Source organism: Chionomys nivalis, chromosome 19, assembly GCF_950005125.1.
Source record: "Chionomys nivalis chromosome 19, mChiNiv1.1, whole genome shotgun sequence".
Classification (NCBI taxonomy): domain Eukaryota; kingdom Metazoa; phylum Chordata; class Mammalia; order Rodentia; family Cricetidae; genus Chionomys; species Chionomys nivalis.
The window spans coordinates 53,141,778-53,165,362 of record NC_080104.1 but is presented as its reverse complement, the minus strand read 5'-3'; the positions used below and the strand labels follow the sequence as shown (position 1 = coordinate 53,165,362).

Genomic DNA, 23,585 nt, shown 5'->3' with positions numbered 1-23,585 from the left:
ATGACTAGCTCCCTTTCCTAGACTCCACAGGGGCACCTGGCTCTTATATACCCGGCAGGTGGAAAGCCTGCCAGCCGCGAGGTGAGCCACATTTTGTTTGTTCTTTATGTGATTGAAGACATGAATAGAGGGTTTCCTCGCTGGGCTTCTGCTCAGACACGCCCGAAATTAAGCCATGGTTTCCATGGGTAGATCGGGGGGAGGGGAGGTTGTCACCACCATGGTTATCTCTGGGTCTCACATCGTTTTGGGGCAACAAGGAAAAAGCTAGTGCTCACAGGAGCAGCATGCGGACACAGGCCAGTCACGCCGGGGAGGGCTGAGCCTCCCACAGTGGCTGCCCAGGAGCTAGAAGCCTGATGCATTTGCTGTTCCTGGACTTTTTCTCTGTGTGGAGCCTAAATGTCATTCCCATGGGCATTTGCATTTATATGAGCTTCCCTACTTCCAGGGATGACAATCCCAGTTGCTAGATAAAACCAGGTGCCCCTGGATAGGCTCCGCCCAAACTGGGTATGTTCCCATTGGGCTCGCACAGAAGGTATGGGGTATTGGAGGAAGGACTGGAAGACACCCCGCTTAGCTCCTACACTTTTAACTACCCCAGAGAAGTGGCTGTATCCTTGAATTCCAGGTTGTCCATAAGACCCAAAGCATTGCCTTTTCTGCCTCGACCCCCTCCTTCTTTGCAGACCACTGAGTAAGGGCTTCCCAGCTGCCCTGGGGCTCATGATGGCCTCTCAGGAGAGGAGTGGCTTGCAGTCTGGAGAATTTTGGAAGGGGACCATGTTCACGGCTTTTTCTTTTCTTTCCTCTTTGCCTAAGGGGCTTACATCTTTCAGGTATGAGAAATTCTGAAAAAAAAAAAATCTGATGTTTTTGGTAACCAAAAACTGGAGCTGCATAATAACAGCAAAAATGGAGGTGGCCAGTATCTAGACAAGATGTCCAGTGATGGACACGGATCCCTACTGTGGTCATTCTTTACCAGAAAGGTCTGAAGACATAGCTGACAAACTCAAAGCAGCCTGGGCCCTTCAGAAAAATGTCAGATCGAGGAGCTAAGACAGACAGATGGCGGCTAAAGAGACATCCTAGCCAAACACATATATAACATAGGACAGAACTGGATCCTCCATCAGAGAGTGAGTAGGGATGAGGACATCAAGCAAAAACAAAACCCCATGCACTGAAAGCGAACTTCAGGAACAGAACTTCTGTACCCACTGCTTTAACCCAGGAGTCCAGGGCTCTTGGGAAGGCACCAAAGATGGAGGAGGTCCATATAACTCTTTACTCCATCCATGGAAGGTAATGGGATGTTAAAAGCCTTCCGGAAACCCTTATTCTGTTGTCTAACAGAATATTTATTTATTATTCTAACAGAATCAGAATAAAAAAAAGTAAGAGAATGGTAAAACCCCAGAGGCAAAAGGTAGACATTTTAAGTTAAGAAAAGCTGGCAAGAAATTATTATTAAATTTATTATTAAATAATAAATAATAATTTTTCTTGTTGTGTTGTCTAACACCCCTTGTCCTTTGGTTTTTATGGCCCCTCATGGCAGACAAATGTATTCTTTTATGAGAAATATCCTCTTTCCTTGCTGAATAGCTTTGAAAACAGTACCTGTCTTACAGGGCCGTCTCAGTGCAGGTAAGATGGCGCATGCCCCTTGGGCACATCTTCCACCCCTTTGTGTCAGAGACCCAGCTCTGTAGGAAGCCAGCTTCCTCACAGCCTGTGGCTGTCACCTGGTCCATGCTTCTCTGTGAAGGCTCCTAGTTACACATCCCTCTTTCTCCCTTTGCTTATTCACTCCGCTGGCCTAGGTTGTTTCCATAAATTCCTGGGCTCAAGCAATCTTATGCTTCAGCCTCCCAAACAGCTCAGATAGGTACCACTGACCCAGATACACTTCGATCATCTCTAGGTCTAATCCAATGTCATCATTACATAAATGGCCGTTACGCTGGATTGTTTAGGGACCAATGAGAAGGAAAAGCCTGTGCATGTTCAGTACATACATAAGTTTTTCAGCCCTTGGTTAGTTCCGTCTGCAGATGAGAACCTGCAGATGCAGGGGCTGACTTATAACCAAGCCCCACACTGTGCTTTCATGTGCAATGCCCTCCCTAGCCACACTCTGTTCTCCACTAAGAGCCCAGCGTGCTGGGTAGCAAAGCCATTTTGGTCCCAAAGGCAGCCTGATCTGTATGGACACTGGAAACCCCAAGCAAAACTGTAGGAAGCCAAGAAGAATAAGACATCGTACTCACCGGACTCAGGCTGGGTTGGCAATGTGTCCCTCAGGCTCTCTCTCCCAGTGGCCTGCCCTTTGGTACTAAACAGACAAGCCCCACACTCTCCTTTTTACTGTCTCCTTGTGGCACAAGCCCATGGGACAAACCTAGTCACAAGTGCCAGCATGTCGAAGTCACTCACCAGCTTCTGGAAGAGGTCACCCACACGCTGTTGGTGGCTCCATTGCTGCACGCGGGGGAACAGCCCGTCGTAGAACTCCTTGTGGATCTCATAGAGCTCAGGTACTTTGAAGAAAATGGTCTCAATCTGCTGGCTGGTCAGCACCGGCTGCGAGGTGGTGGCAGCAGCTTTCAAAGGCTTCATGGGCTAGAGAACGGCACAGGTGAAGTGACGAGGTGACAGGTTTTGCCATTGGCTAGATGCTTCGCGGTGGTTATGCGACATAGACTTTATTTCTTTGGTGTCATGATCAGGTCCAAGAGGGACCCTGGGCATGGTGGGCAGACAAGTGCTCTACCACTGGACTACATCCTGGCTTGACCATTTTCAAATTCCAAGGAAAAATTAAAAGCAAGGGGAAACCTGGCAACAGAGGCCTTCCGTCAATACCTCCCAGCTCCTAGAGAAGTTCAAATGTCTGGAGAAAGGTGGGAGGTCAATCCCAGCAGGGCGTGCTCACCAATAGCAGAGCCTCCAGGTGGCTCAGGTACGTCTCCTCGCTGGCCAGGATTCCCGAGAGAACCCACTTTCTCATCTCCAAGCCCTTTTCCAAGTCCAGCTCGCTCTGCAGGAAGAGAAGCAGAGATATCAGCTCCCCCCGAAGAACAAGCTGGAGACAGTCCACCAAGAAGGAAGAGGAAGGGCCCAAGAGCCCTGGCACCCATTTAGCCATCGTAGTTACTAGTCACTAAAATCTGGATGGTCATCCAGCCAAGGATGGCCTTAGCCCCCACAGCCTAGGAAAGGAGAAGTTGGATGCTAAGAGGTTGCAGGACCTCCTTCCTTCCTGCCTTGTGCCTGGGACCATGGAGTGGCTGCCTTCCACACATGGAAGGAAAAGGAGGTTCTGACCCAAGGTGAGCATGGCACACAGGAAGCCCAAGGGATGCTCCAGGAGGGCTGAGCTGGCGTACATCAGAGCCTACTGTCTGTCCATCCAGACTCCTGCTATCAAAAACATCTGCTGCTCCTTGCCCTTCACCTGAGGTGTGCCTCACCCGGGTTTCCTGACTGTCACTGACACTTGAATCTTGGACCAACCAGGCTCCTAGGCAGCAGCATCCACTTGGTCCTCACCATGCTGCCCTGTCTTGACTGCTGCAGCTGTGTGTCTCCTGGGGAGCGCGGCCCCTCCAGGCTCAGGACTTTTGTCTCACTCAGCTTTCTCTAACCTTGCTGTAGGGATGCTCTTGCAAGCAGGCTCTAGGCAAAGCACCCAAGCTTTGTCAACTTCCCACATGAAAACTGTGACGCTCTACTGCCTTTGTTTCACCAAGCCAGAGCTGACACATTGTTGGCTGTTGACATAGAGGTGCAGCTGCATAACCTGGAAGACCACGTGCTGACGTCAGCTGATGTGGACTGAAGTGTGTCACATCCCCCAACTCCTATACTGAAGTCCTGAGCCCCCTGGCCTGAGGATGTGACTGTATTTAAAGAAGCTGAAATGAAGTCAGAAGAGTGGATTCTAAGCCAGTGTAACTCGTATTCCATAAGAACATGGAAGATGTTTGGTCCAGTTGTAGCTACGCACACATAGCACATAGAAGACATTTGGTCCAGCTGTAGCTAGGCATAACCATTCACAGATTCAGGAGAGAAGACACAGAAGAAAACAACCCTGTGACAACTTGAGCTCAGCCTCCCAGCCCCTAACGCCTATGAGAAAGTACATTTCTGTTGTTCAAGCAGCCTGGCTTGTGGTGTTTTCACCTCACAAAGCAATAGTGACGGCAGTGCCAAAGGCAACAAAAAGTGCCTGGACTTCCTGGCCACTCCCTGCTTCACTCCCCAGTCACAAGTGATGTCAGAGGCTGGCCATGCCCATGGAACTACTGTGTGGCACCTGGCCAACCAACCCCACCTACAGGCAGAGGGAGATGCCAGTAAGGGGAGGAGCCTTACATCCATGGAAGGTAATGGGATATTAAAAGCCCCGCCCACTCCTCCAGTTTCCTTGCTCAAGAGCAAACTCACAAGAGCCCTATTACCCCACCTCCTGGGCTTAGAACGGGAGCAGTGACCCTTCCATGACTCACTTTCCTAAATCATTAAAGGAAAATGCCAGCAATGCTGACGTCTCGGGATGAAGGGCAATCCTATACAATATGATGCTGACCTGCATCCTGCTCTTACTTCCCACATGTGGTGGCCACAAATGTCTGGATAGTAGCGCTTACTGCCTGGGGTCTATATAAGCCCTAATGAGACTGGGTTCAAGGAAGGACCTGCCTGAGGCCAGCTCAGGCCTTTGGGGGCCTCTGCAGTAGGACATTAGGACCCTCTATGTCATAATAACTCCACTGGTCCTGTCCAGCTCCCAAGTCCTGTAAGAGGGAAGTATTTCATGGGTTAGACTGCGAGCTCATCCAGAAGAGCCCAGGGTCAGGAGCCTACGTTGCTCAGGGAGCCTCGCCCCCACCTGGATGTAAACTGCCTACCTGGATCCCTGGGGGCTTGTATCACATTGTCACTGACATCTGATTTCCTAAGAAACTTTCTTGAATTATGGCTTTATAGTGTGTGTGTGTGTGTGTATCTAAGCTGTGAACATGCAAATGTGTGTAGGTGGCAGTCACTGCAGCTTTATAGTGTGTCGTGTGTGTGTGTGTTTGTGTATCTAAGCTGTGAACAAGCAAATGTGGCAGCCACTGCTCCAAGGAACTAACCCACCCAAATGGGTCCCTTCAGCAAACACCAGGCAATAGCTTCCACAGATAGGAGCCTCCAGGGCACAGCTGTGCCTGAACTTGGAAATTCCTGTGCTTGGAACATACAGTGCTCAGTTAAGATTCCTTTCACCAAGCCGGGCGGTGGTGGCGCACGCCTTTAATCCCAGCACTCGGGAGGCAGAGGCAGGTGGATCTCTGTGAGTTCGAGACCAGCCTGGTCTACAAGAGCTAGTTCCAGGACAGGCTCCAAAACCACAGAGAAACCCTGTCTCGAAAAACCAAAAAAAAAAAAAAAAAAAAAAAAAGATTCCTTTCACCATCAAATCTAAAAGACCTGGCCAGGTCCTAGTTTGGGCCTCATCTTTATGAAACCCCAAGGGCCCCTTTGGAGTCTCGGTATTCTTGCTGGGAAACAAGCAGGTCCCAGAAATCCAGGACTGTCAGCTGAGCTCGTTAATCACTGCCCATGAGGCCCAAATAGGCAGGATTTGATGGCGTGGTGCCCAGGTCTCAGCCCAGTGCAAACAGCAGGTCCTCGGAGAAGCACTTTTCTCTTGTCTCTGCACAGCCTCCCACTGTGTAGACAATGCACCTATCCCACACGAGGGAAGAGATCAGGGAAATGGCAGGCCTTCTGACAGCAGCAGCCACCCTACACCCAGCTCTCCTGCTCTGAGAACAATCTTGCTACTGCCAGCTCCAGGGGGACAGTGGGGCCTGGGGAGGTCAGCAGGGCCAGTGACAGCTCTGCCCAGCATAGGCTGCTGCTTGCTGCCTGCATGGATGGGAGTGCCTGGTGGAAGCCTGGTGCCTCATTCCACCCACGCAGTTTGGAAAGCCAGGAGGAAACACTGTGCAAGCAGGATGGCGCCAAGTCCGGTTCTCCTTATTCCAAAGGGTGAGGCTCTCTGGCCCAGGAGTGGTGCTGCGGTGGACGGAGACAGGCCACGAGAAGAGGAACCTTAGACGGACAGTCTTCTGGGGATCAGAACAGTGCTGGCGGCAACACAAGCAGCCCACTCTGCCTCACAGAAAAGGGAATGGGGCACAGAAGAAGGCAGGGAGGTTCCTTCTACGAGAAAGCTGGGCAACTGGAAGGAGAAGCCCTTATGCCTAACTGGAGTTCAGAAACAGGCAACCAAGAATGGAGAGACACAAACTAGGCTCACGGTGACAAGGTGACAAATGCTATCAAGCCCACAGGTGAGCTGAAGGCTGGTCCATTAGGAAGTCTTTCAAGACTCCTCCCAGGGGAGCCCACTGACCAATCAGGCAGGGTGCAGCTTTCTCTGCTCTGTAAGTTCAAAACCAGCATAGCAGCTGGACCAGGGGCCCTCTTCTAGTCAGAGTAATAGCCTAGATACGGCCCCAGAGGCGAGCTTGAAAGCACTCTGAAGGCCTGACTTTCACAGCAGACTAGTCCATCAGAAGGGGAGATCCCAGCATGCAGACCTGACTCTGTCTCAATAAACCCACCGAAGACCTTGCTGTTCCCAGGGTCAGGGGTGCCAGGTCTCTGCCCCACCCCAATTCAATACCTACCTAACTCCTTGGGGTGGATGCTCCCAGAGATCCCCCGAAACCCAGAAGCTCCACAGAGCTTATGTGTTGCCATGGCACCCCCTGAGAAGCGTTCTTAATGCTCAGTAGCCCAAAAGGTGTGAGCCTGGCAGCAGGGAACAAACCAGGACTTGGGAGGTAAAAGAACCTTAGGCAGCAGGGTGGGGTGCTTCTGACTTCAAACCCATCACATTCCCTAAGGAAGCTAAGAAGTGAAATCAGAGAGCGAAGGCGGTGCCTGCCACCGGCACCAAGATGGGTGTCTACCCTTAGAGTCGTATGCATTAAACACCTAACTGGAGGGCCGCTGGAACAAGACTAGGTGACATGTCAACCCTCCTTCAGGACATATCCCACCACCTGCTCTGGCGGAATACTTGGGGGAACTGCAGAGTCGTACGCATGTGCAGAAGTGTAACATCCTGCCAAAAACGCAACATGGGTGGTGTTTTATGGACTCTTGCGGGGGCTGGAGAAGGCAGACAAGGTTCTGCATGGAATCTACAGGGATGAGCCCCTGAACTGGATGCTACATCAGGAGAGTAGCAGGATAGAGGCCAACCTGGATAGGGCTTGGGGTACAGAGAGGCAGATCAGCTTCCTCTCAAGGGATGGCTGGACAGGGACATAAGCAACAAGGAGCAGGCACAGGTCACACACTGGCTTCCTTTCTCAGTCTCGAGTTTCAGAAAGAGGAATCTGCTCGGCATCAGCACCATTAGAAATCACAGGCCCATAAAAAGAAAACAACCTTTCAACAAAGGCGTCAGCCCCAGAGCAAAGCAACTGTGGAGGAAAAACACATTTCCTGGGCTTTATGACAGGAATGCGGGAAAGTGTGACGCTGGCGGTGGAAGCCAGGGTCAGGTGCATGCTGGGTGTGAACTCTAGAATCTGAGCCATGACCCCAAGGCCTGCTCTCATTCCTATGCTTATACCCAGGGTAGAAACCATTCAAACCCAAGGTAAGCAGAGGGGCTGGAAAGACAAAAGAGCCAAAGACGAGGAGAAACTGCTCTGGAGCAACAGAGATCACTCAGCCCAAGAAGGAAGAATCCAAGATGCGAACGGAGCTATCTTCATTGTTGCCCTGATAACATGCACACCAGAAAGGGGCAAGTTCTGGGATGAAGGGCTTATTTGGCTCACACTCACAAAGTCAAGGTGGCTAGTCCCTTAGGCTGCCAACCCAGGGAATAATGCTGTCCAGCTGTCCACAGTGAGCAGGTTCTTCTACATCACTTAGCATAATTAGATACCCCCCCATGGGCTATCCGAATCCAGACAATCCCCGCCGAGACACTCTTCTAATATGATCCTCACTGCATCAAACTGACCATTAAAGTCACCACAGGCGGTGTCCTTGCTCCAATGGCAAGAGGAGCACATCCCTGCCTCAGTACACCACTAAGAAAGTCACCTGCAACACAGTCCTAGCCACAGGTCCACAGAATGGGTCAGGACACTATGCTGGTTGGGTAGACTCACTCTGCAAACTGCCCTGTCCAGCCTGCAAGCACCTCAGAGTGATGTTCCTGAAGAAGAAGGCTGGCCCACCGAGGATGCTACTTGGGAATGTGGTTAGATCATCTTTCAGATGTCCCATTACTCACTAGTCACATGACCTGAGAGAAAACCAACAACTGACCTCAGCTACGCATTGGTGACATGAAGGTGACACCAAGGCAAGTCCCTTAGGACTGTTGGTGAAGGTTAAGTAAGAACTCACTGGGAAAGACCTTGGTCAAACCAAACCACTGTCAGCACCTCCTCTGTTGAAAAGTGAGTTAGTATAACACTCCTTGAGTACAGGACCAGGGCTAACATCAGCCTAGCCAAGCACTACAGCTGGGGCCACCATGCAATTCCTGCTTGCATGCTCTGGCATGACTATTCTTAGCTTCAAGAACCCACGCAACTCGCCTCTCTGAGTTTACAAAGCAATCCATGACCTCCCTGCAGAATGTATACAGAGGGCTGTCTCCCTCTACTTGACATATATCAAGAAAGCAGTTTTCTGTGGTTTGTCTAATGGTGCCATCACCTCTTTGCGACATGTCTCTGAACTAGGAGTTGCTTTTCAGAAGGCCTGTCCATGGAAGCTATGACCTTGTCCAGAGTGGAGCTCAGTGCCCCAGGTGGATTTCACATCTACCCCACACTCTCAGCAGGTGGACCTCCCAGACTCACCGCTTTGCTGGGCTCCAGGGCTCCTGAGGCCAGAGTGTCACGGCTGCCTCTGCCTTTGCTGCTGAGGTGTGGAGAGGAGGAAGGCGAATCATCGATGTAGGGCAGCCCATCCTGGTGCCGGCGCTGCTCCTCGGCCTGGTCTGCGGCACAGCCGTACCCAGGTGGTGTGCCGAACGAGGAATCTGTGTGTACAGAGAAGCGACCGTGTTAACGAGAGCCAAAGGGCTGTTTCAGGGGCGTCTACGGCTCAACTGTCCATGCAAGGGCCCAAGCTGACACTATCTCAGGCCGCAAATAGGCATCTCTCGGGGGTTTTAGGTACAAGGCCACCAGTCTCAAGACCTAGTACTAGCCAAAGACACAGGGTGAGAAGGGGTATCCAGAAAATACAAGAGTAGCCAAGACTGTCCCTGGGAAATGGACGGCATAGTGGACAAACAGGTAACATCTGGTCTTGGTAAACACACACACACACACACACACACACACACACTTTTCTAGGACATGGCTCCTAAGACCATTAGGCGCTCCAAATTGATAACTATATTTCATGTTTGTGAGATGATTGGGTAGCTCAGGATGGGGGTTGGTTGTTGGGGTGAGTGGAAGGGAGGACTGAGATTGAGGTTAGAGAGTTGGAACTTTCAGTCATGACCCCAACCCTCTATGGAAAGGAAGGGTGCTGAAGCCTGAGCCGATCATTTGAGGTCAGTGGCATAATCCGTCAAGCCTATAGAATGAAACTTCTAGAGAAACCTAAAAGGCAGGGTTGGGAGAGTGTCTTGGCCACCAAGCCACAGGAAAACATTCTAGGCCATCCCACCATATAACTCGCCTCATGCATCTCTTTCCTCTCACTCGTTCTGAGTGGTTCCTCTTTTGTTTTATTTTTAATCAGAAACTGAAAGTCTAGTTAGGCAACTCTTTCCCTATCTTCTGCCACTGGCCATCTCTGCATCGATGACAGAGTTATGAAAGATGGGTTGTGAGCCGCTCCTCCTCCCTTTCTTCATTTATATGGTTGAAGAGAAACCCAGGGCTTGGAGATGGTGGAGTGAGGGGGAGCTGGTATTATGGGGCTGAGCCCTTAACCTGCAGGACCTTGTACCATCTCCAGGAAGATGACGCCGAACCGGAGCTAACGCTGCACTATACCCAGGTGGCATCCACAGAAAACTTAAGGGTTTCCGGGTGTAAAGGGAATTAGGGTCATAGAAGTGTTCTGTTGAGGGCGATGAGAAGACAGACAGGGGCTTATCATAGAGAGGGGACCTGGCTAGAAGAACCCCAAATGCAAGGATACCCTTGTATGTTCCCTATATACCTACCTATGGGGATGCAACGGGCAAAAAGACCACAGTCCTCTGTACTAATTGTTGGCAAACCCAGGGAAAGCTCAAGCATGACCCTGGACTGCCCCCAGCCCCACCCTGCCCCAGGCTACTATTTATAGTAGTAACCTTTTGCTAAGACCTTCCAGTGAACATACACACAGAGGCAAACTGTGGCCTACCCTTTGCAAAACAACTTTAGTGGACGGTTAGGGCATGTGGTAGGTTAGCATGGCAACCAGCACAGTGCCAGATACCAGACCAGACAGCCAAGCTGGTCATGACCCTAGTTACCTGCTAGTCCTCTAGGAAGCCTCTATAAGAATGAGGGTGTTCACCCACTGTGACAGTGGAACTGATTTATTGTGAGCCCACCAAGGCCAGCTGGTCTGGGACTGAATAAGCATGGGTTGAAACTGGACTCTCTGAGCATGGCGGACAATGAAGGCTGATGAGAAGCCCAGGACAATGGCACTAGGTTTCGATCCTAATACATGAACTGGCTTTGTGGGCGCTTAGCCTGTTTAGACGCTCACCTTCCTGGACATAGATAGAAGACCTTCGTCTTCCCGCAGGGCAGAGAATTTGGACTGCTCTCCAGTATCGAGAGGGAGGGGGTATGGTGTGGGGGGAGGAGAAGAGGAGTGGGGATAGGGGGAGGGGACTGGGGGGAGGGGGCAATATTTGGGAGGAGGGGAGGGAAATGGGAAACGGGGAACAGGTGGAAATTTTAATTAAAAAAGAATAAAAAAAAAAAAAGAATGAGGGTGTTAAGCCCAGTATGGTTGCATGCACCTTTAACTCCAACACTGGGAGGCAGAGGAAAGTGAATCTCTGTAGGTCTGAGGCTAGCCTCGTCTATTCCAGGGCAGTCAGAGATACAAAAGTGATCTTATCACAAAATTTAAGTCGGGGTTGGAGGTGAGAATCGGGGTGCTGGCCCTGGCTGCATTTCAAAGCTCCCGGGTGATGCTGCCAAGCAGTGGGGTACACCGTTGAGAGACACAGGATGCTGTAATATCAGCTATCATGGCTGCCATGTTCACAATAAGTCCTAGCCTGAGACCATAGGATAGCAGGCCAGTCCAGGGACAAGAATGGGCAACTGTGAACAGTGATTACCATCGAGGCCTGGTGGTCCTGACCTGAGGAACTCGACCCACAGCCCACACCCCCTTTATTCCAATCCAATTGCAGCACAAGGACTGAGGGGTCCATTCTGCGAGAGCCTCGTGGCTAGTGAAGTTCTACTTACAGGAAATAACATAGTCCCACAAAGGCACTTATCACCCCCACCCATACACACCTCAAGGCTGGCTGACAAAGCTTGTTGGCCACCTGTAGCCCCTCTTTGAACCATTCTTAGCTCGCGAGGCCTTCCTTCCTTCCAGTTTGCTGAAACAGGGCCTCACGTATCTCAAGCTGGCCTGTGTCCTCCAACAACTCCCTGTGAAGCAGAGGGTGACCTTGAACTTCTGGACTTCCTGCCTCCATCTGTAAGCACTGAGATCCCAGGCCTGCAACCCTCTACTAGATTTCTGTGGTGCTGGGGAGCACACCCAAGGCTGGCTAACACTCTAGCAACTCAAGTACACACCCAGGCCCTAGCTTGCAGTGTTCAGTGGGACTGGACCCTTCACCAGAGACAGCACAGACAAGGGCCCAGTGTCAGCTAAACATTCCTAAGAATCTTATGCTCATCTTGCTCTTTTCCTAAGGCATCTTTTCAGATGATAATCAATATTCCTCAAGTTGCTCCTCCTGCTGCCTGAGTCGCGGGTGACCCAGGAAGCAAGCTGTGTCCCACCCTCTGAGGAGCTGGGCATCTGAACTCAGAAGGAACATGGCCATGTTCTTAGCCCTGCCTACTCAGACCACGAAAACAGACCGAGGGGGCCAGGTAACCCATTCATTTTAACACACTGGATTTAAGAGGAAGAGTGAGGGGGCTCTGGGGAGAACTGGGGCTGGGGCGGCAGCTCAGCTGCAGCAGAGTAATCCCCCCCCATATTTACAGACGTGAGAGTAGATCAGATATCCAGCCATGACAGGAAGGCTTCCCCAGTTCCTACCCTCCTCCCAGCTCTGCACTCTCTCCAGGGTTGAAGGCAAACTGAAGCTGCACATTGCTGGTGTTGGCTGTTTCTACAGACAGCTGTTCACATCCTTGGGCAGGCAGACCTCTCCACTATAGGCTTAGAAATCTGCAGGGCATGCAGGTTCAAGTCTCACCACAGTTAGAGCCAGTTTTGGACCTGTGATCACAAGCTACAGGCTACAGCCTTCTCCCAGAACCTTGTGAACCCCAAGTTGACTACAGCTCGGGAAGATGACCGTAAACAAGGACCGTGAGGTCGGTCACCTCCAGGGGTCTTCCTTCAGCTTGGAGCAGTACCTTGCACAGTAACCAAGGCGCTACCCGGAGCTAAATTTCCTAACAACCGGGAAGCCTCAGGTCTTACAAGAAGCAGGGTGGAAAACACCTACTTGCTACCCTTTGCCAGGCACTTCCCACGCCTCTTCATGGTGTTGCAATCTTTCGCACATTCTGTGGATGTATGCAGACACCTCGGTGGGCATGGATTTCCAGATCACCATTTTTCTGACAGAGTTTTGGAGCCTGACTACATTCAAGTCCACCTATGACTATTGTAATTTAAAACCCTGTAAGATGCAGGGAGTTCCGTCACCGATGAAGCAACACCCAGCAGGTCCTGAGGGTGCACACAGTGTGCCTGGGGTCCACACGCAGAGAGGTCAGAGAGTATGGCGAGAGAAAGCAGGAAGGAGGAGCAGGAGGACATATTAACGCATCAGCCTTATTGGCCCAGGGTGGTATCCAAACATTTTCCTAATGGGGTTTTAATTGGTAGGTTTAAAGCACACTGGCACTATTAGGGTGTCACTAAGGCCTAGCTTTGCCATCTGTGTGACATGTGTGGTTAGGATGACAAATTTAGTTGGTCTATCCACCTGCTCTACGACTACCTAGGGAAGTGGTCACTGGGAGGCGGTTATATAAGGCAGACATTGCAGGAACTGGAAGGAGGTGGAAGGCGGGAAATTGTGAAACAATTGCACAATTGGAAGAGTGACCGAGACCTGCTTGTCATGGGAGGAAGCCCACTTACGCTAAATATAGATACCAAAGCAGCACAGAATTGAACTTCATGAGCAGGGAAAGAAAGTCTGCTGAGTGTAAGCAAGGCGCTTGGTACATACGTGTACACACACACACACACACACACACGAGCCTGTTGAAATAGGCTTGTTATCCCATCACTGGGGAAGCGAATGCAGGATGATTATAGGCTCAGGCATGCCTGAGCTATGAAGTGACTTCAAGACCAGTCTGGGCAACATAGTGAGAGACCCTATCTAAAATGAAAGGTAAAGGGGGGCGGGTCTAGAGATACAGTTTAGCATGCTGAGGCCCTAGGCTTGACCTCGAGTGCCTATTATTGCCACTTTCCAAACACATTCCAAAGCGAAGGTATCCCTAAAATCCTGGGCTGATAACCACATGACCCAGCAATTCTACTACCTACGTGACCAAGGAGACTGGAAAGTTGTTTACTCTGATGTTTAAACAAACACTTGTGTCATGATGTTCACAGAAACCGCTGTTCACAACAGTCAAGGAGCCGCAAGTGGCTGCGGCAGGAAGCTTGCCTGGCATGTGCACAGCCTGGGTAGAGCCCCACCGCTGGCAAAACCCAAGAGTGAAGTTACGCCCTGGTCAAAGAGTGGAATCAATCCAAATACTCATTTTCTACAATGGTCTATGAGCTTTAAAGGAAAGATGTTCTGACGTCAGCTACAAGACGGATGACCCTCGAGGATGCTATGTTCCATAGTCAGAGCCACTGACAGACAGAAAGGGTCACTCATCACGGTTCCATTCACACGGGGCATCCAGCAGATACGCGGAAAGTTACAGGAAGTAGGGTAGTCACTGCTTTGTGAGTGTGAGGCTTGGGAATTGGGGGATGGGGAACTGTGGAACCAAACTGTGGATTTTATGTCAACCTGACCCAAGTTAGAGTTATCTGAAAGGAGGGACTGAGAAAATGCCTCCATAAGATCTGGCTGCTGCGCATTTTCTTAATTAGTGATTGATGTGGGAAGGCCTGGGTGGTGCCGTCCTTGGGTTAGTGGTCCTGGGTTCTATAAGAAAACAGGCTGAGCAAGCCACGGAGAGAAAGTCAGTAAGTGACCCCTCCATGGCCTCTGCATCAGCTTCTGTTTCCAGGTTCCTGCTCTGCTTGAGTTCCTGTGGTGACTTCCTTCAGTGATGAACAACGATGTGGAAGTGTAAGCCAAATAAATCCTTTCTCAACAACTTGCTTTTAGTCATGGTGCTTCATCACAGCAATAGAAACTCTAAGATTGCTGGTTAAAACTGAATGGATAACACCCAACTGCTTATTTTAAAATAATTAATTCTGAGTTAGACCTAGTGGTTTAGGTCTGACTCAATACACACAGACACACACACATACACACAGATACACACACACACACACACAGAGGGAGAGGGAGGTGTGGGCACACAATGATTTTCATGTTATATGAATTTTCCCTCAATTAAAAATAAATTGGGTGCACAGCACCATACTCCATGCCCTCAGCTCCTTAGGAGCTTACTGCAGGAGGCTTGCAGACAGCTTAAGCTATATGAGTCATTGTCTTAAAAAAATACAAAACAAAACAAAAAAATCTAACAGTTTTCTGAAGGTCAAGAGAACTATTCAAAATAGCCAAAAGAACCAGCCAGTTGGTGCTGTAACCCCAGGCAACCCCGAGCAGCAAATGGCCACTGAGCTTTCTGAGATCGTTGCTGGTTTCAGTGGATTTTCTACTTTCTCCTCCTCTGTTAGGTTGGCAGCTGTCCCTCCTGCACTGACAGACAAGTACATCAAAACTCTTGATAAAGGGAACATCCCTCACCCACTTGGCTACAATACAACGCCAAGAGCACTATCTTTAGAAAGAGGGCCACTGTGAGCACGCCAATCCTGGGTCTCTTGGCCCTTGCACTGCATCCCCAAAAATGGCATCATCATTTCTGGCCAGTTCCCAAGCACGGAAATCCCCGGTTGCCTGGGCAGGGAGAGGTCATGGTCATGAATCAGTGTATGCCACACAGAAAGCCCTGAGGCTGGCTAAGCCATGACTACCACCCAGGCGGGTTACAGAATGCCAGCCGGAGAGGACCCAAGAGTGCCCTGCTCATGGCCGGTTGCCTTGGCTCTCCAGGTGATCCCATTTGTCCTAGAGGAGGGGGCAGATGTTTCTAGTGATTTGTTTTTAGATCAGTGGTTCTCAACCTTCCTAATGTTGTGACCCTTTAATATAGTTCCTCATGTGGTAACTCCCGACCACAAAACTATTTTTGTTGCTACTTCATGACTGTAATTTTGCTGCTGTTATGAATCATAATATAAATATTTTTGGAGATAGAGGTTTGTCAAGGGGGTCATGACCCACAGGTTGAGAACTACTGTCTTAGAGGCTGACCCACATATACCGCACTGCTCTGTCTACTCAGGGCCTGGGTTCCAGGTGGTTGAAGATTCTGAACTACCGAAAGGCCAACTTTGCAGGAAGGCGGGCATCTTCCCCCAGCTGAGTGTACCCACAATGTGGGCAAGTACCCTCCCTAAGGTGGTTTGAGTGAGAAAGGCCCCCATAGGCTCATATGTTTGAATAGTTGGTCCTCAGCTGGTATCTGGGAAAGATCAGAAGGTGTGGCCTTCAAGGGGGTGTGCCTCTGGAGGGTGGGCTCTGAGGTTTCAAAAGCCCACACCATCCCCAGTTTCTCCCTCTCTCTGACTGACACTTGTGGATTGAGAGGAGCGTTCTCAGCTACGGCTCCAGTGCCCTGTGTGCCTGCCACCGTGCTACCTATAATGGTGATCAAGGATGCACCCTCTGGAACTGTAAGCCTCCAATACACTCTTCTATAAGTTGCCTTGACTGTAGTGTCTTCACAGCAGTAGAAAAGTAACTAAGACATTCCCCTTATATAACTGGCATCCAGAACACAGTTTAAAAAAAAACACACACACAAAAAAAAATCTTCAGCTTCTGAGGACTTAGGTGTCTCAAACTCCTAGACACTGGAGGCGGGAGAAGCGTTCTGATGCTCTAGGCCCTAGGCTGAAACTGGCTGGTGCCCTAGGCAAGGGCGGATTCCCGTCCCCCAGGAAAAGGCAGCAGCCCCTTGCCACGAGAAGGGTTGATTTAATTACTGTTTCTTGAGCCACCTTGCTTTTTATTTTTTGACAACAAGGTTAAGAAACCTTCTTGGAGCCTCAACTATTTATCCCAGACAAATGAACACAGCATCTGTCACACCAAGAGACGGTGCATTTAGCACCTGTGCTGGGCATGTCATGGCACCACACATAACTCCTATCCCCTTGGAACTATGGGATGTGTACATCAGGACGATCATGCCAAGGTCACCAACAGAGGAAGCTGAGGAAATGACCATAAAATCTGAGGGGGGTGTAGGAGAGGCAGACAGGCTCTGCCTTGAACACAAAGGCAAACAGAAAGCCTAAAAAAATCACGTCCTTGGGCTGAGAACGTTAATGCTGGGGTGCTTGCCTTTATGTGCAAAGCTCTGGGTTCTGTTCCTAATGATGTTTTTAAAAAAAGTAGGTCCATATCTTAACTCTGGTCCTGCAAGGTGAACAGAATCGTATTTGGAGGCAGACAGACATAATTAAGGAGCCTCGGATGCCATCTCTGTAGATTACCCAATAGTATCGCTCTGTTGTGCCTGTGCCCTCAAAGACCACTCATAAGAAATATAGGGTATATTCCTATACATCACGAAACTGTCCAAGTCTTGGGACACCACCAATGTGACTTCAGTTTTGTTCCATTCGGTTACTATCTGGACTCCACAGGCTAAGGGCTCAGTCCGAAACACTGAGTTCACTTCAGTCAAATGTTGAGGCTATCTAGGATTTTTTAAAAATAAGATTTATTTATTATGTATACAGTGTTCTGCCTGCATATATGCCCCACAAGAGGATCAGATCTCATTATAGATGGTTGTGAGTCACCATGTGGTAGCTGGGAATTGAACTTAAGACCTCTGGAAGAACATCCAGTGCTCTTAACCTCTGAACCATCTCTGCAGCCCTACCTGGAAATTCTGAATGACCAGCTACTAAGCGGTATACGTGTGTGTTTCTGCCACACTGTTCTCCCAGTACAGTGATTTTTCTAGAATAGCCTAGATTTTTGGAGAGCTCACTACAGACAGGAGACCCTGGGCCGAGTGAAGCCTCTAGTCAGCTGACCAAAACAATTTTGTCACAACTAATGAAACCTACCATGAATATTGCCTACGTATTCTTTTGAATAGTGATATTTCAAATAAGAATGTTAAAATATCATTGAACCACACTCAAGGCCGAAGCACACGTGACCTTTGTACTTAACCTTATTCCTTTCCTAGCTATAAACCTGTCATTTTATGAGAACCTCACAAACAAAATAACAAACCCTGTTAAAATGTGTCTTAACTTCCTTGTGACCTACATACAGTAAGGTTTCCTTGGACCCTTTTGACCTACTTTTTAGAATTCTGTGAGTCCACAATCCTGTCCCATGCACTTCAGAAATCACGATTTGAAAAGAGAAAGCTTCTGGAAGCCTTCTGAACAACATGACTCCACCCACCCCATCACACAGATGATTACTGTTGAGGCACTCAAGGCCAAAGGAGAATTTCCTGAGGACCCCACAGCCCCGGCAGGGTGTGCACTGTTCCTTTGTACTAAAACCCTCTAATGACAAACTCCAAGCCTGATTCACATTTGTTTGTTTTAAATTCTCTTCTGCAGCACAGCCAGGAATCTCTGGAGACTTCTATCAGGCCAAGGGCTGCCTCTCTGGTCCCCACTGCCAGCCTATCATAAAGGACACAAATGGCAACAGCCAAATGGAAGAGGAAAACAGGGTACATATATCAGTGCTGTACTGGCAACCTTCCTGCCTCTCCAAATGCTCACTTGGAAGCTCTCTCAATCCCGTTGTTTAGTTTCTTTACAGAGTCACGACTGACTCGCTCACTGACTACTGGCATCAATTCAATCTCCAGCATCTTGTCCTTCCCCAGAGGCAGGGGGTAAGGCTGCAAGTCCCAGCTCTCTCATCCTATAGTTTTTGGCTCTGCTGACAACCAGCCCCATCCTAAAGCTACGTAGTTTTCTAAAGTATGAGACCAAGAACTGGTCTTGGGGCCATACTGCTTGTAACTTTTTGTTATGCAGCCCTTGTAGATCAATGCCTAGTCTATCGTGGATCTCAGACACCAGCACCAAAGAATCATTTAATTACCACCTGCCCATGGAAACAGAACTCATTATAACCTGCTGGCCATGGAAGCGACATGCCCCGAGCGCCCCAGCTAGGTCTCAAAGTGGAGACGTAAGGTGGTCTTCTAGTTAATAGTTAATAGCAGAAGGTTTGATCATAATCTGGGCTGGATCCTTAACTTCAGCATCCATGAGCTGAACTGGAGAGAGGGTATTGGAAACACGGTAAGCTCTGTGCAAGGGATGTTCCGGACTCTGTACCAGAATTTATGGTATATGTTATGTGGGCAGATGTCAAAAGCCAAAGGAGAGATCAAAAAGTGGCAGGGTCTTCCAGCCCAGGGTAAATGGATTTTCCCCTGGGAACTTGCTCAGTTTTTTGCTTAAACAGATATTGGTTGGGAGAAATATCATCCTTTTTGTTCCCTGCCCCCACTGCTCATCCTTGAGGGCCTTCTTCAACGAATCCCCTACAAAAGAAAGACAACAAACTGGTACTGCAGAGAAGAGGGATGGGGCCAGAGGTTCTTTTCATCTCTCAACATTCCCATCAATGAAATGAGGATAATGACACTCTTACCCGAATGCCCTGGGGGGGTGACAAGTAAACCACTAGGCCCCTACCAGAAGGAGGAAGCACCTAGAAGCATCACTTATAGTAATTACTGCAAACTGGCTATTCATACCAGCCAAGGTGCGATAGCTATCGTCACTGTGTGGCTCCCTTCCAGAAGACCATCTGATCTGCCCTTGCTTGGCTTCTTTAGTGTGTGGAGTCACTGCTATTACTGTTTTAAACCATCTCCATTTATAAAATGCGGCAAGATCTGCATGCTGGAAGGACTCACAGCAACTGTCTGTTTTCTGTTGCTATAACGAAACACCAGAGGGCAATCGCTTATAAAAAGTTCATTTAGCTCACAGTGGCATGACGCTGGTGTGGCTATGCTGAGGGCTCCCCTAACTGTATCGTATCACAGTGGGTGGTATCTGTTACAGTGTGCCTAGGAAATGCTCCCCATAGGCTCTTGTGTGTTACAAGCTTGGTCCCCAGCTTTTGGAAGGTGGTAGAAGCTTCAGGAGTTAAGGCCCAGCGGGAGGAACAGGTCACTGTTATTAGGAGCTATTCATTGTCTTTGGTCCCTTCCTCTGGTTTCCACTCCCCTTGGCTTCAGGGATAAAGACAAACAGCTTTCCTCTGCCGTGTCCTTCCTCTATGATGCCTCCATCTCAGCAGTGACCTAGAAGCAAAGGCGGCAGCAGATGACCACGGACTGAAACCTCTAAAACCGTAAGCTGAAACGAATCCTTCCTTCCTTGCTTGATTTCTCACACATTTCGTTCTGGGGATAAAAAGTCTGACTGATGTAACACAGCACCACTGTGAGATTGCCAGAGAGGAGAAGGGACTGGTGTCCCCTCCTAGAATAACCCACTGTTGGATCTAATGTAGGGTCCCATGAGAACTAACCCAAAGGTAACTTGCCCAGTATGTTAACCAACTTCTACTGGGTCTCACCTCTAAAAAAGTCCCATTTCTAATCAGCATTACCACTGCCACACTAGACGCCAAATGTCCAACATTCAAATCTTTGGGGGACATATCTAAATCATAGCAGGGTCTAAGGCTTTTGTGGGCCAGAGAGTCATCCAAGCATAGTGGTCCCTGCCTACCAAAAAGGGTCAGCCGAGATTGGAACAGAACTCTGCAGGGCTTCAGGCTCTGTAGGCCAAAGATGTCCATTTGTGCAGAAAGTCTCTGCAGATGGCCGAGAAATGAGTCCAAAAGCCAGTCAGTCAGTAAGGACTTCTTTGTCCAGATGCAAGAGGAGACAGAGAACTTGGCTCTTGACCTGAAACTCAAAACCGTCGTGTTGGAATTACCACTCGTGGTGATAATCCCAGTTGTCATCAAGGGTGTGACAATCTGTTCTAAGACCCACCTGTCACTCCTTGGCCAGTCAGGCTGGGGAACCAGGCCCAGCTCCCAGCCTGCTTCCCCGGGAAGAAGAGATTCACAGGCCTGAGCTGTCCCTGACTGGAACAGCTGCCAGACGCTCACACACCCACTCAGGGCCCGCACTCCGGGCACCGGCCAGACCAGTCAGGTGAGCAGGTCCTGATGGCAGCTGAGCTAGTTTCCATCCCCCAAGTGCTCTCCAGGGAAAGTGGGTGTCGGACACAACTCCAAGGAGGTGCGGCTGGACCGCTTCTCTCTGTTACGCAGTCTCTACGTCATCAGTTGGCACAGTATCAGGAAGAGGCCTTCCTCCAGAACTGTGGGATCCACTGGGAACCGAGACATCTGGAGGGGTGCCCAGAAGGTACCTTCTGACTCTAAGTCTGGAGTGTCTCACAGAAAATCTCCAAGTACTAGAGCAATGCTTGGTCCTACTGAATCACCTTGCCCAACATTCTTATCTCAATAGCCACCCCTGTTCTCAGGGCCTTGTAAGGTTGGCAGATTATTTAGGATGAGTCAAAAACACTTCCTAGACAAGTATAGACTTCTTACATACAAGTTAATCCCAGCCCACTGACCTCCCTCTGGAGGGGGCACCACCAGCCCCCAGCAAAGGACAGTAGTAGCGACCTACTGATTTCACACCAGCGTCTGGCAGACAGGAGTCACTTCTGTCTTCAGGAAGAAAGCCCAGAGCTGCTTGCACCCAGGGATTTTAGCTCAGCTAAGGTGGAGTCCCCCAATACTCAATGCTTTGCACCTTGGCTGTGCAGACATGTGTTGTCCTCTTTTGCTGGATTTTGCTCTGATCGTGACTGGAGTGAAGGAACTGTCACCAGCAGAGCATGGGCCACTTCTTTAGCAGGGTGGACTGCAATTTGGACAGCTGACAGGAGACCATCAGAGCGCTTCTACCCAATGAGTCAGCAACACACTGGCAATGCAAATGTCTCTTAGCTCCCACAGCTCCACCAGAATGGCTTGGTATTGCAGGATGAAGACATACCACCGGGGAAGAGGGAACTATGAGAGGGCCAGAGTCATATGGAACCCCAGGGCTCAATGACTCAAAGAAAGAAGCCATTCTCCATGTGTACTGGACTGGTTGTTGTGGTGCATGGTGGTAGCTGGGGAGTCTTTAACTGAAGTGCCCCCAAAGGCCCCTAAGTCACCATGCCCACCAGTCCCAGGAGTTGTCAGCTCTCATAGGCAACACCCCTCAGCTTTGTGGAGGAGGCACTGCGTGAGATGTTGCTTGCTACAGACTGTATGTTTGCGTCTCACCAAAATACACATGTTGAAACTTAATCTCTAGTATTCGGAGGTGAGACCTTAAGAAGGCAGTCAGGTCAGAAGGGTGGAACTCTCGTGAGTGGGAATGGTACTTTTCTGGGACCCCAGAATACTTCTCTCCCTTCTACCATGGGAAGACACAGCGAGAAGACCAGTCAATGTGGCAGAAAGAAGGATCCTGAACAGTAACCGCATCTGCCACTGCCTTGATCTCAGACCGCTGCCTCTTGAATGGAGAAACTACTATTGGTGGTTTAGGTCACCTAGTTTAGAGTACTTTCATTAAAGCCTAAATAGACTTACGGCTGAAAAATCTGATGCATACGTATTATTCTGAGTGTCTCCTAGTAGCCTCCTTTGCACCCCGTGTCTGAGAACACGCAGACTTGAACATAGGGGTGTTCTCTTCATGGGAGGCACTTACAGGTGCTTTAGAGTCAGGATTCTGCCTGGGGGTCAGGCAGAAATGCTTTCAGGCTTAGGGATGGAGATGAAATGGGAGCCTGCCTTCTGCTGGTTTTCACCCTCATCCTAACTGCACAATCAAGAGCAGTCAGGAGAAAGTACTGCTGCAGATCCGGGTGGAGCTGTAGCCCCTGTCGAACTGGCCCCTCAGGGCAGGGGGCGCGCGCCCCTCCCAGCTGTCCCCAGCCTTCAGGCAGCCTTAGGCTCCAAGGCCCTCTGGGCCCTGAGCTCCACCCTGGTTCCACCCTTCCTCACACAGGCGCCCAGAGCCTCACACCAGCTATTGATTCCCAGTGCACACCTCAGCCTGGGCTCCTGGGTGCTCCATTCTAGAGCCTGGCTCACACCTACCTCATACCTGAGGGGTCTATGAATCTTTATAACGCTCCACTCCTTTCCCTGAAGGCCTTAACCTGATTCTTGCTCCTGCAGCCTGGGCCAGGGGAACATTCTCCAGAGTTCTCTCTCTCTCACCCTTCATTGGATCCCCCTACTCCAACACCCAACTCTACATTGTGTATTTTCTTTCAACTTTAAGTATTTTCTGAAGACAAGGGCCTATTCTGGTCCCTCCGCAGGCTGACGACCATTTAAAAACCATGGACCATTTGTAGAGCACACTTCTAGTTCGCTTAGACTATACCACTAATTAGGTGCTCAGATCTAAACCAATAAGCAAACAACTACACATATACAGAACCACCGGGAGCCCATCTGTGGCTTAGCCAGGGAGACATCAGGCTGGCCAAACCCACAGTAGGCCACGAGGCCAGGGTAGGGTTGGGGTGCCTGACATACAGGAGACTTAAAGGCTTTCTGAGTTGGTAAGGCACAAATAAATGATATAAATAAACTGTAGTCTCCTAAGAGTCCAGCAGGACTAAGATCTCTGTAAAAATGTCAGATGAAAAGATGCACAGGAAACGTAGCTCAGCTGCAAAGTGCTTCCTAGCATGTATGAAACCCCGTGTAGCTCAGTTGGCAGAGTGCTTCCTAGCATGTATGAAACCCCGTGTAGCTCAGCTGCAGAGTGCTTCCTAGCATGTATGAAACCCCGTGTAGCTCAGCTGCAAAGTGCTTCCTAGCATGTATGAAACCCCGTGTAGCTCAGCTGCAAAGTGCTTCCTAGCATGTATGAAACCCTGTGTAGCTCAGTTGGCAGAGTGCTTCCTAGCATGTATGAAACCCCTGTGTAGCTCAGTTGGCAAAGTGCTTCCTAGCATGTATGAAACCCCGTGTAGCTCTTGTGCTTGTCTACATGTATGAGACCCTGACTTGATCTCTGGTA

At 49.7% G+C, this 23,585-nt stretch overlaps 1 protein-coding gene across 1 annotated transcript in view; it reads right to left on the bottom strand.

Annotated features, from left to right (window-relative positions):
- Positions 1-23,585, bottom strand: part of Bcr (BCR activator of RhoGEF and GTPase) — a 115,741-nt gene that overhangs the window by 45,657 nt on the left and 46,499 nt on the right. The window contains exons 2-4 of the mRNA XM_057794646.1: positions 8,907-9,088; positions 2,945-3,049; positions 2,446-2,631 (exon numbers count right to left, since the gene is read on the bottom strand). Of these exons, the coding sequence (XP_057650629.1) occupies positions 2,446-2,631; positions 2,945-3,049; positions 8,907-9,088 (473 nt within the window). The remainder of the gene's footprint in view (positions 1-2,445; positions 2,632-2,944; positions 3,050-8,906; positions 9,089-23,585) is intronic.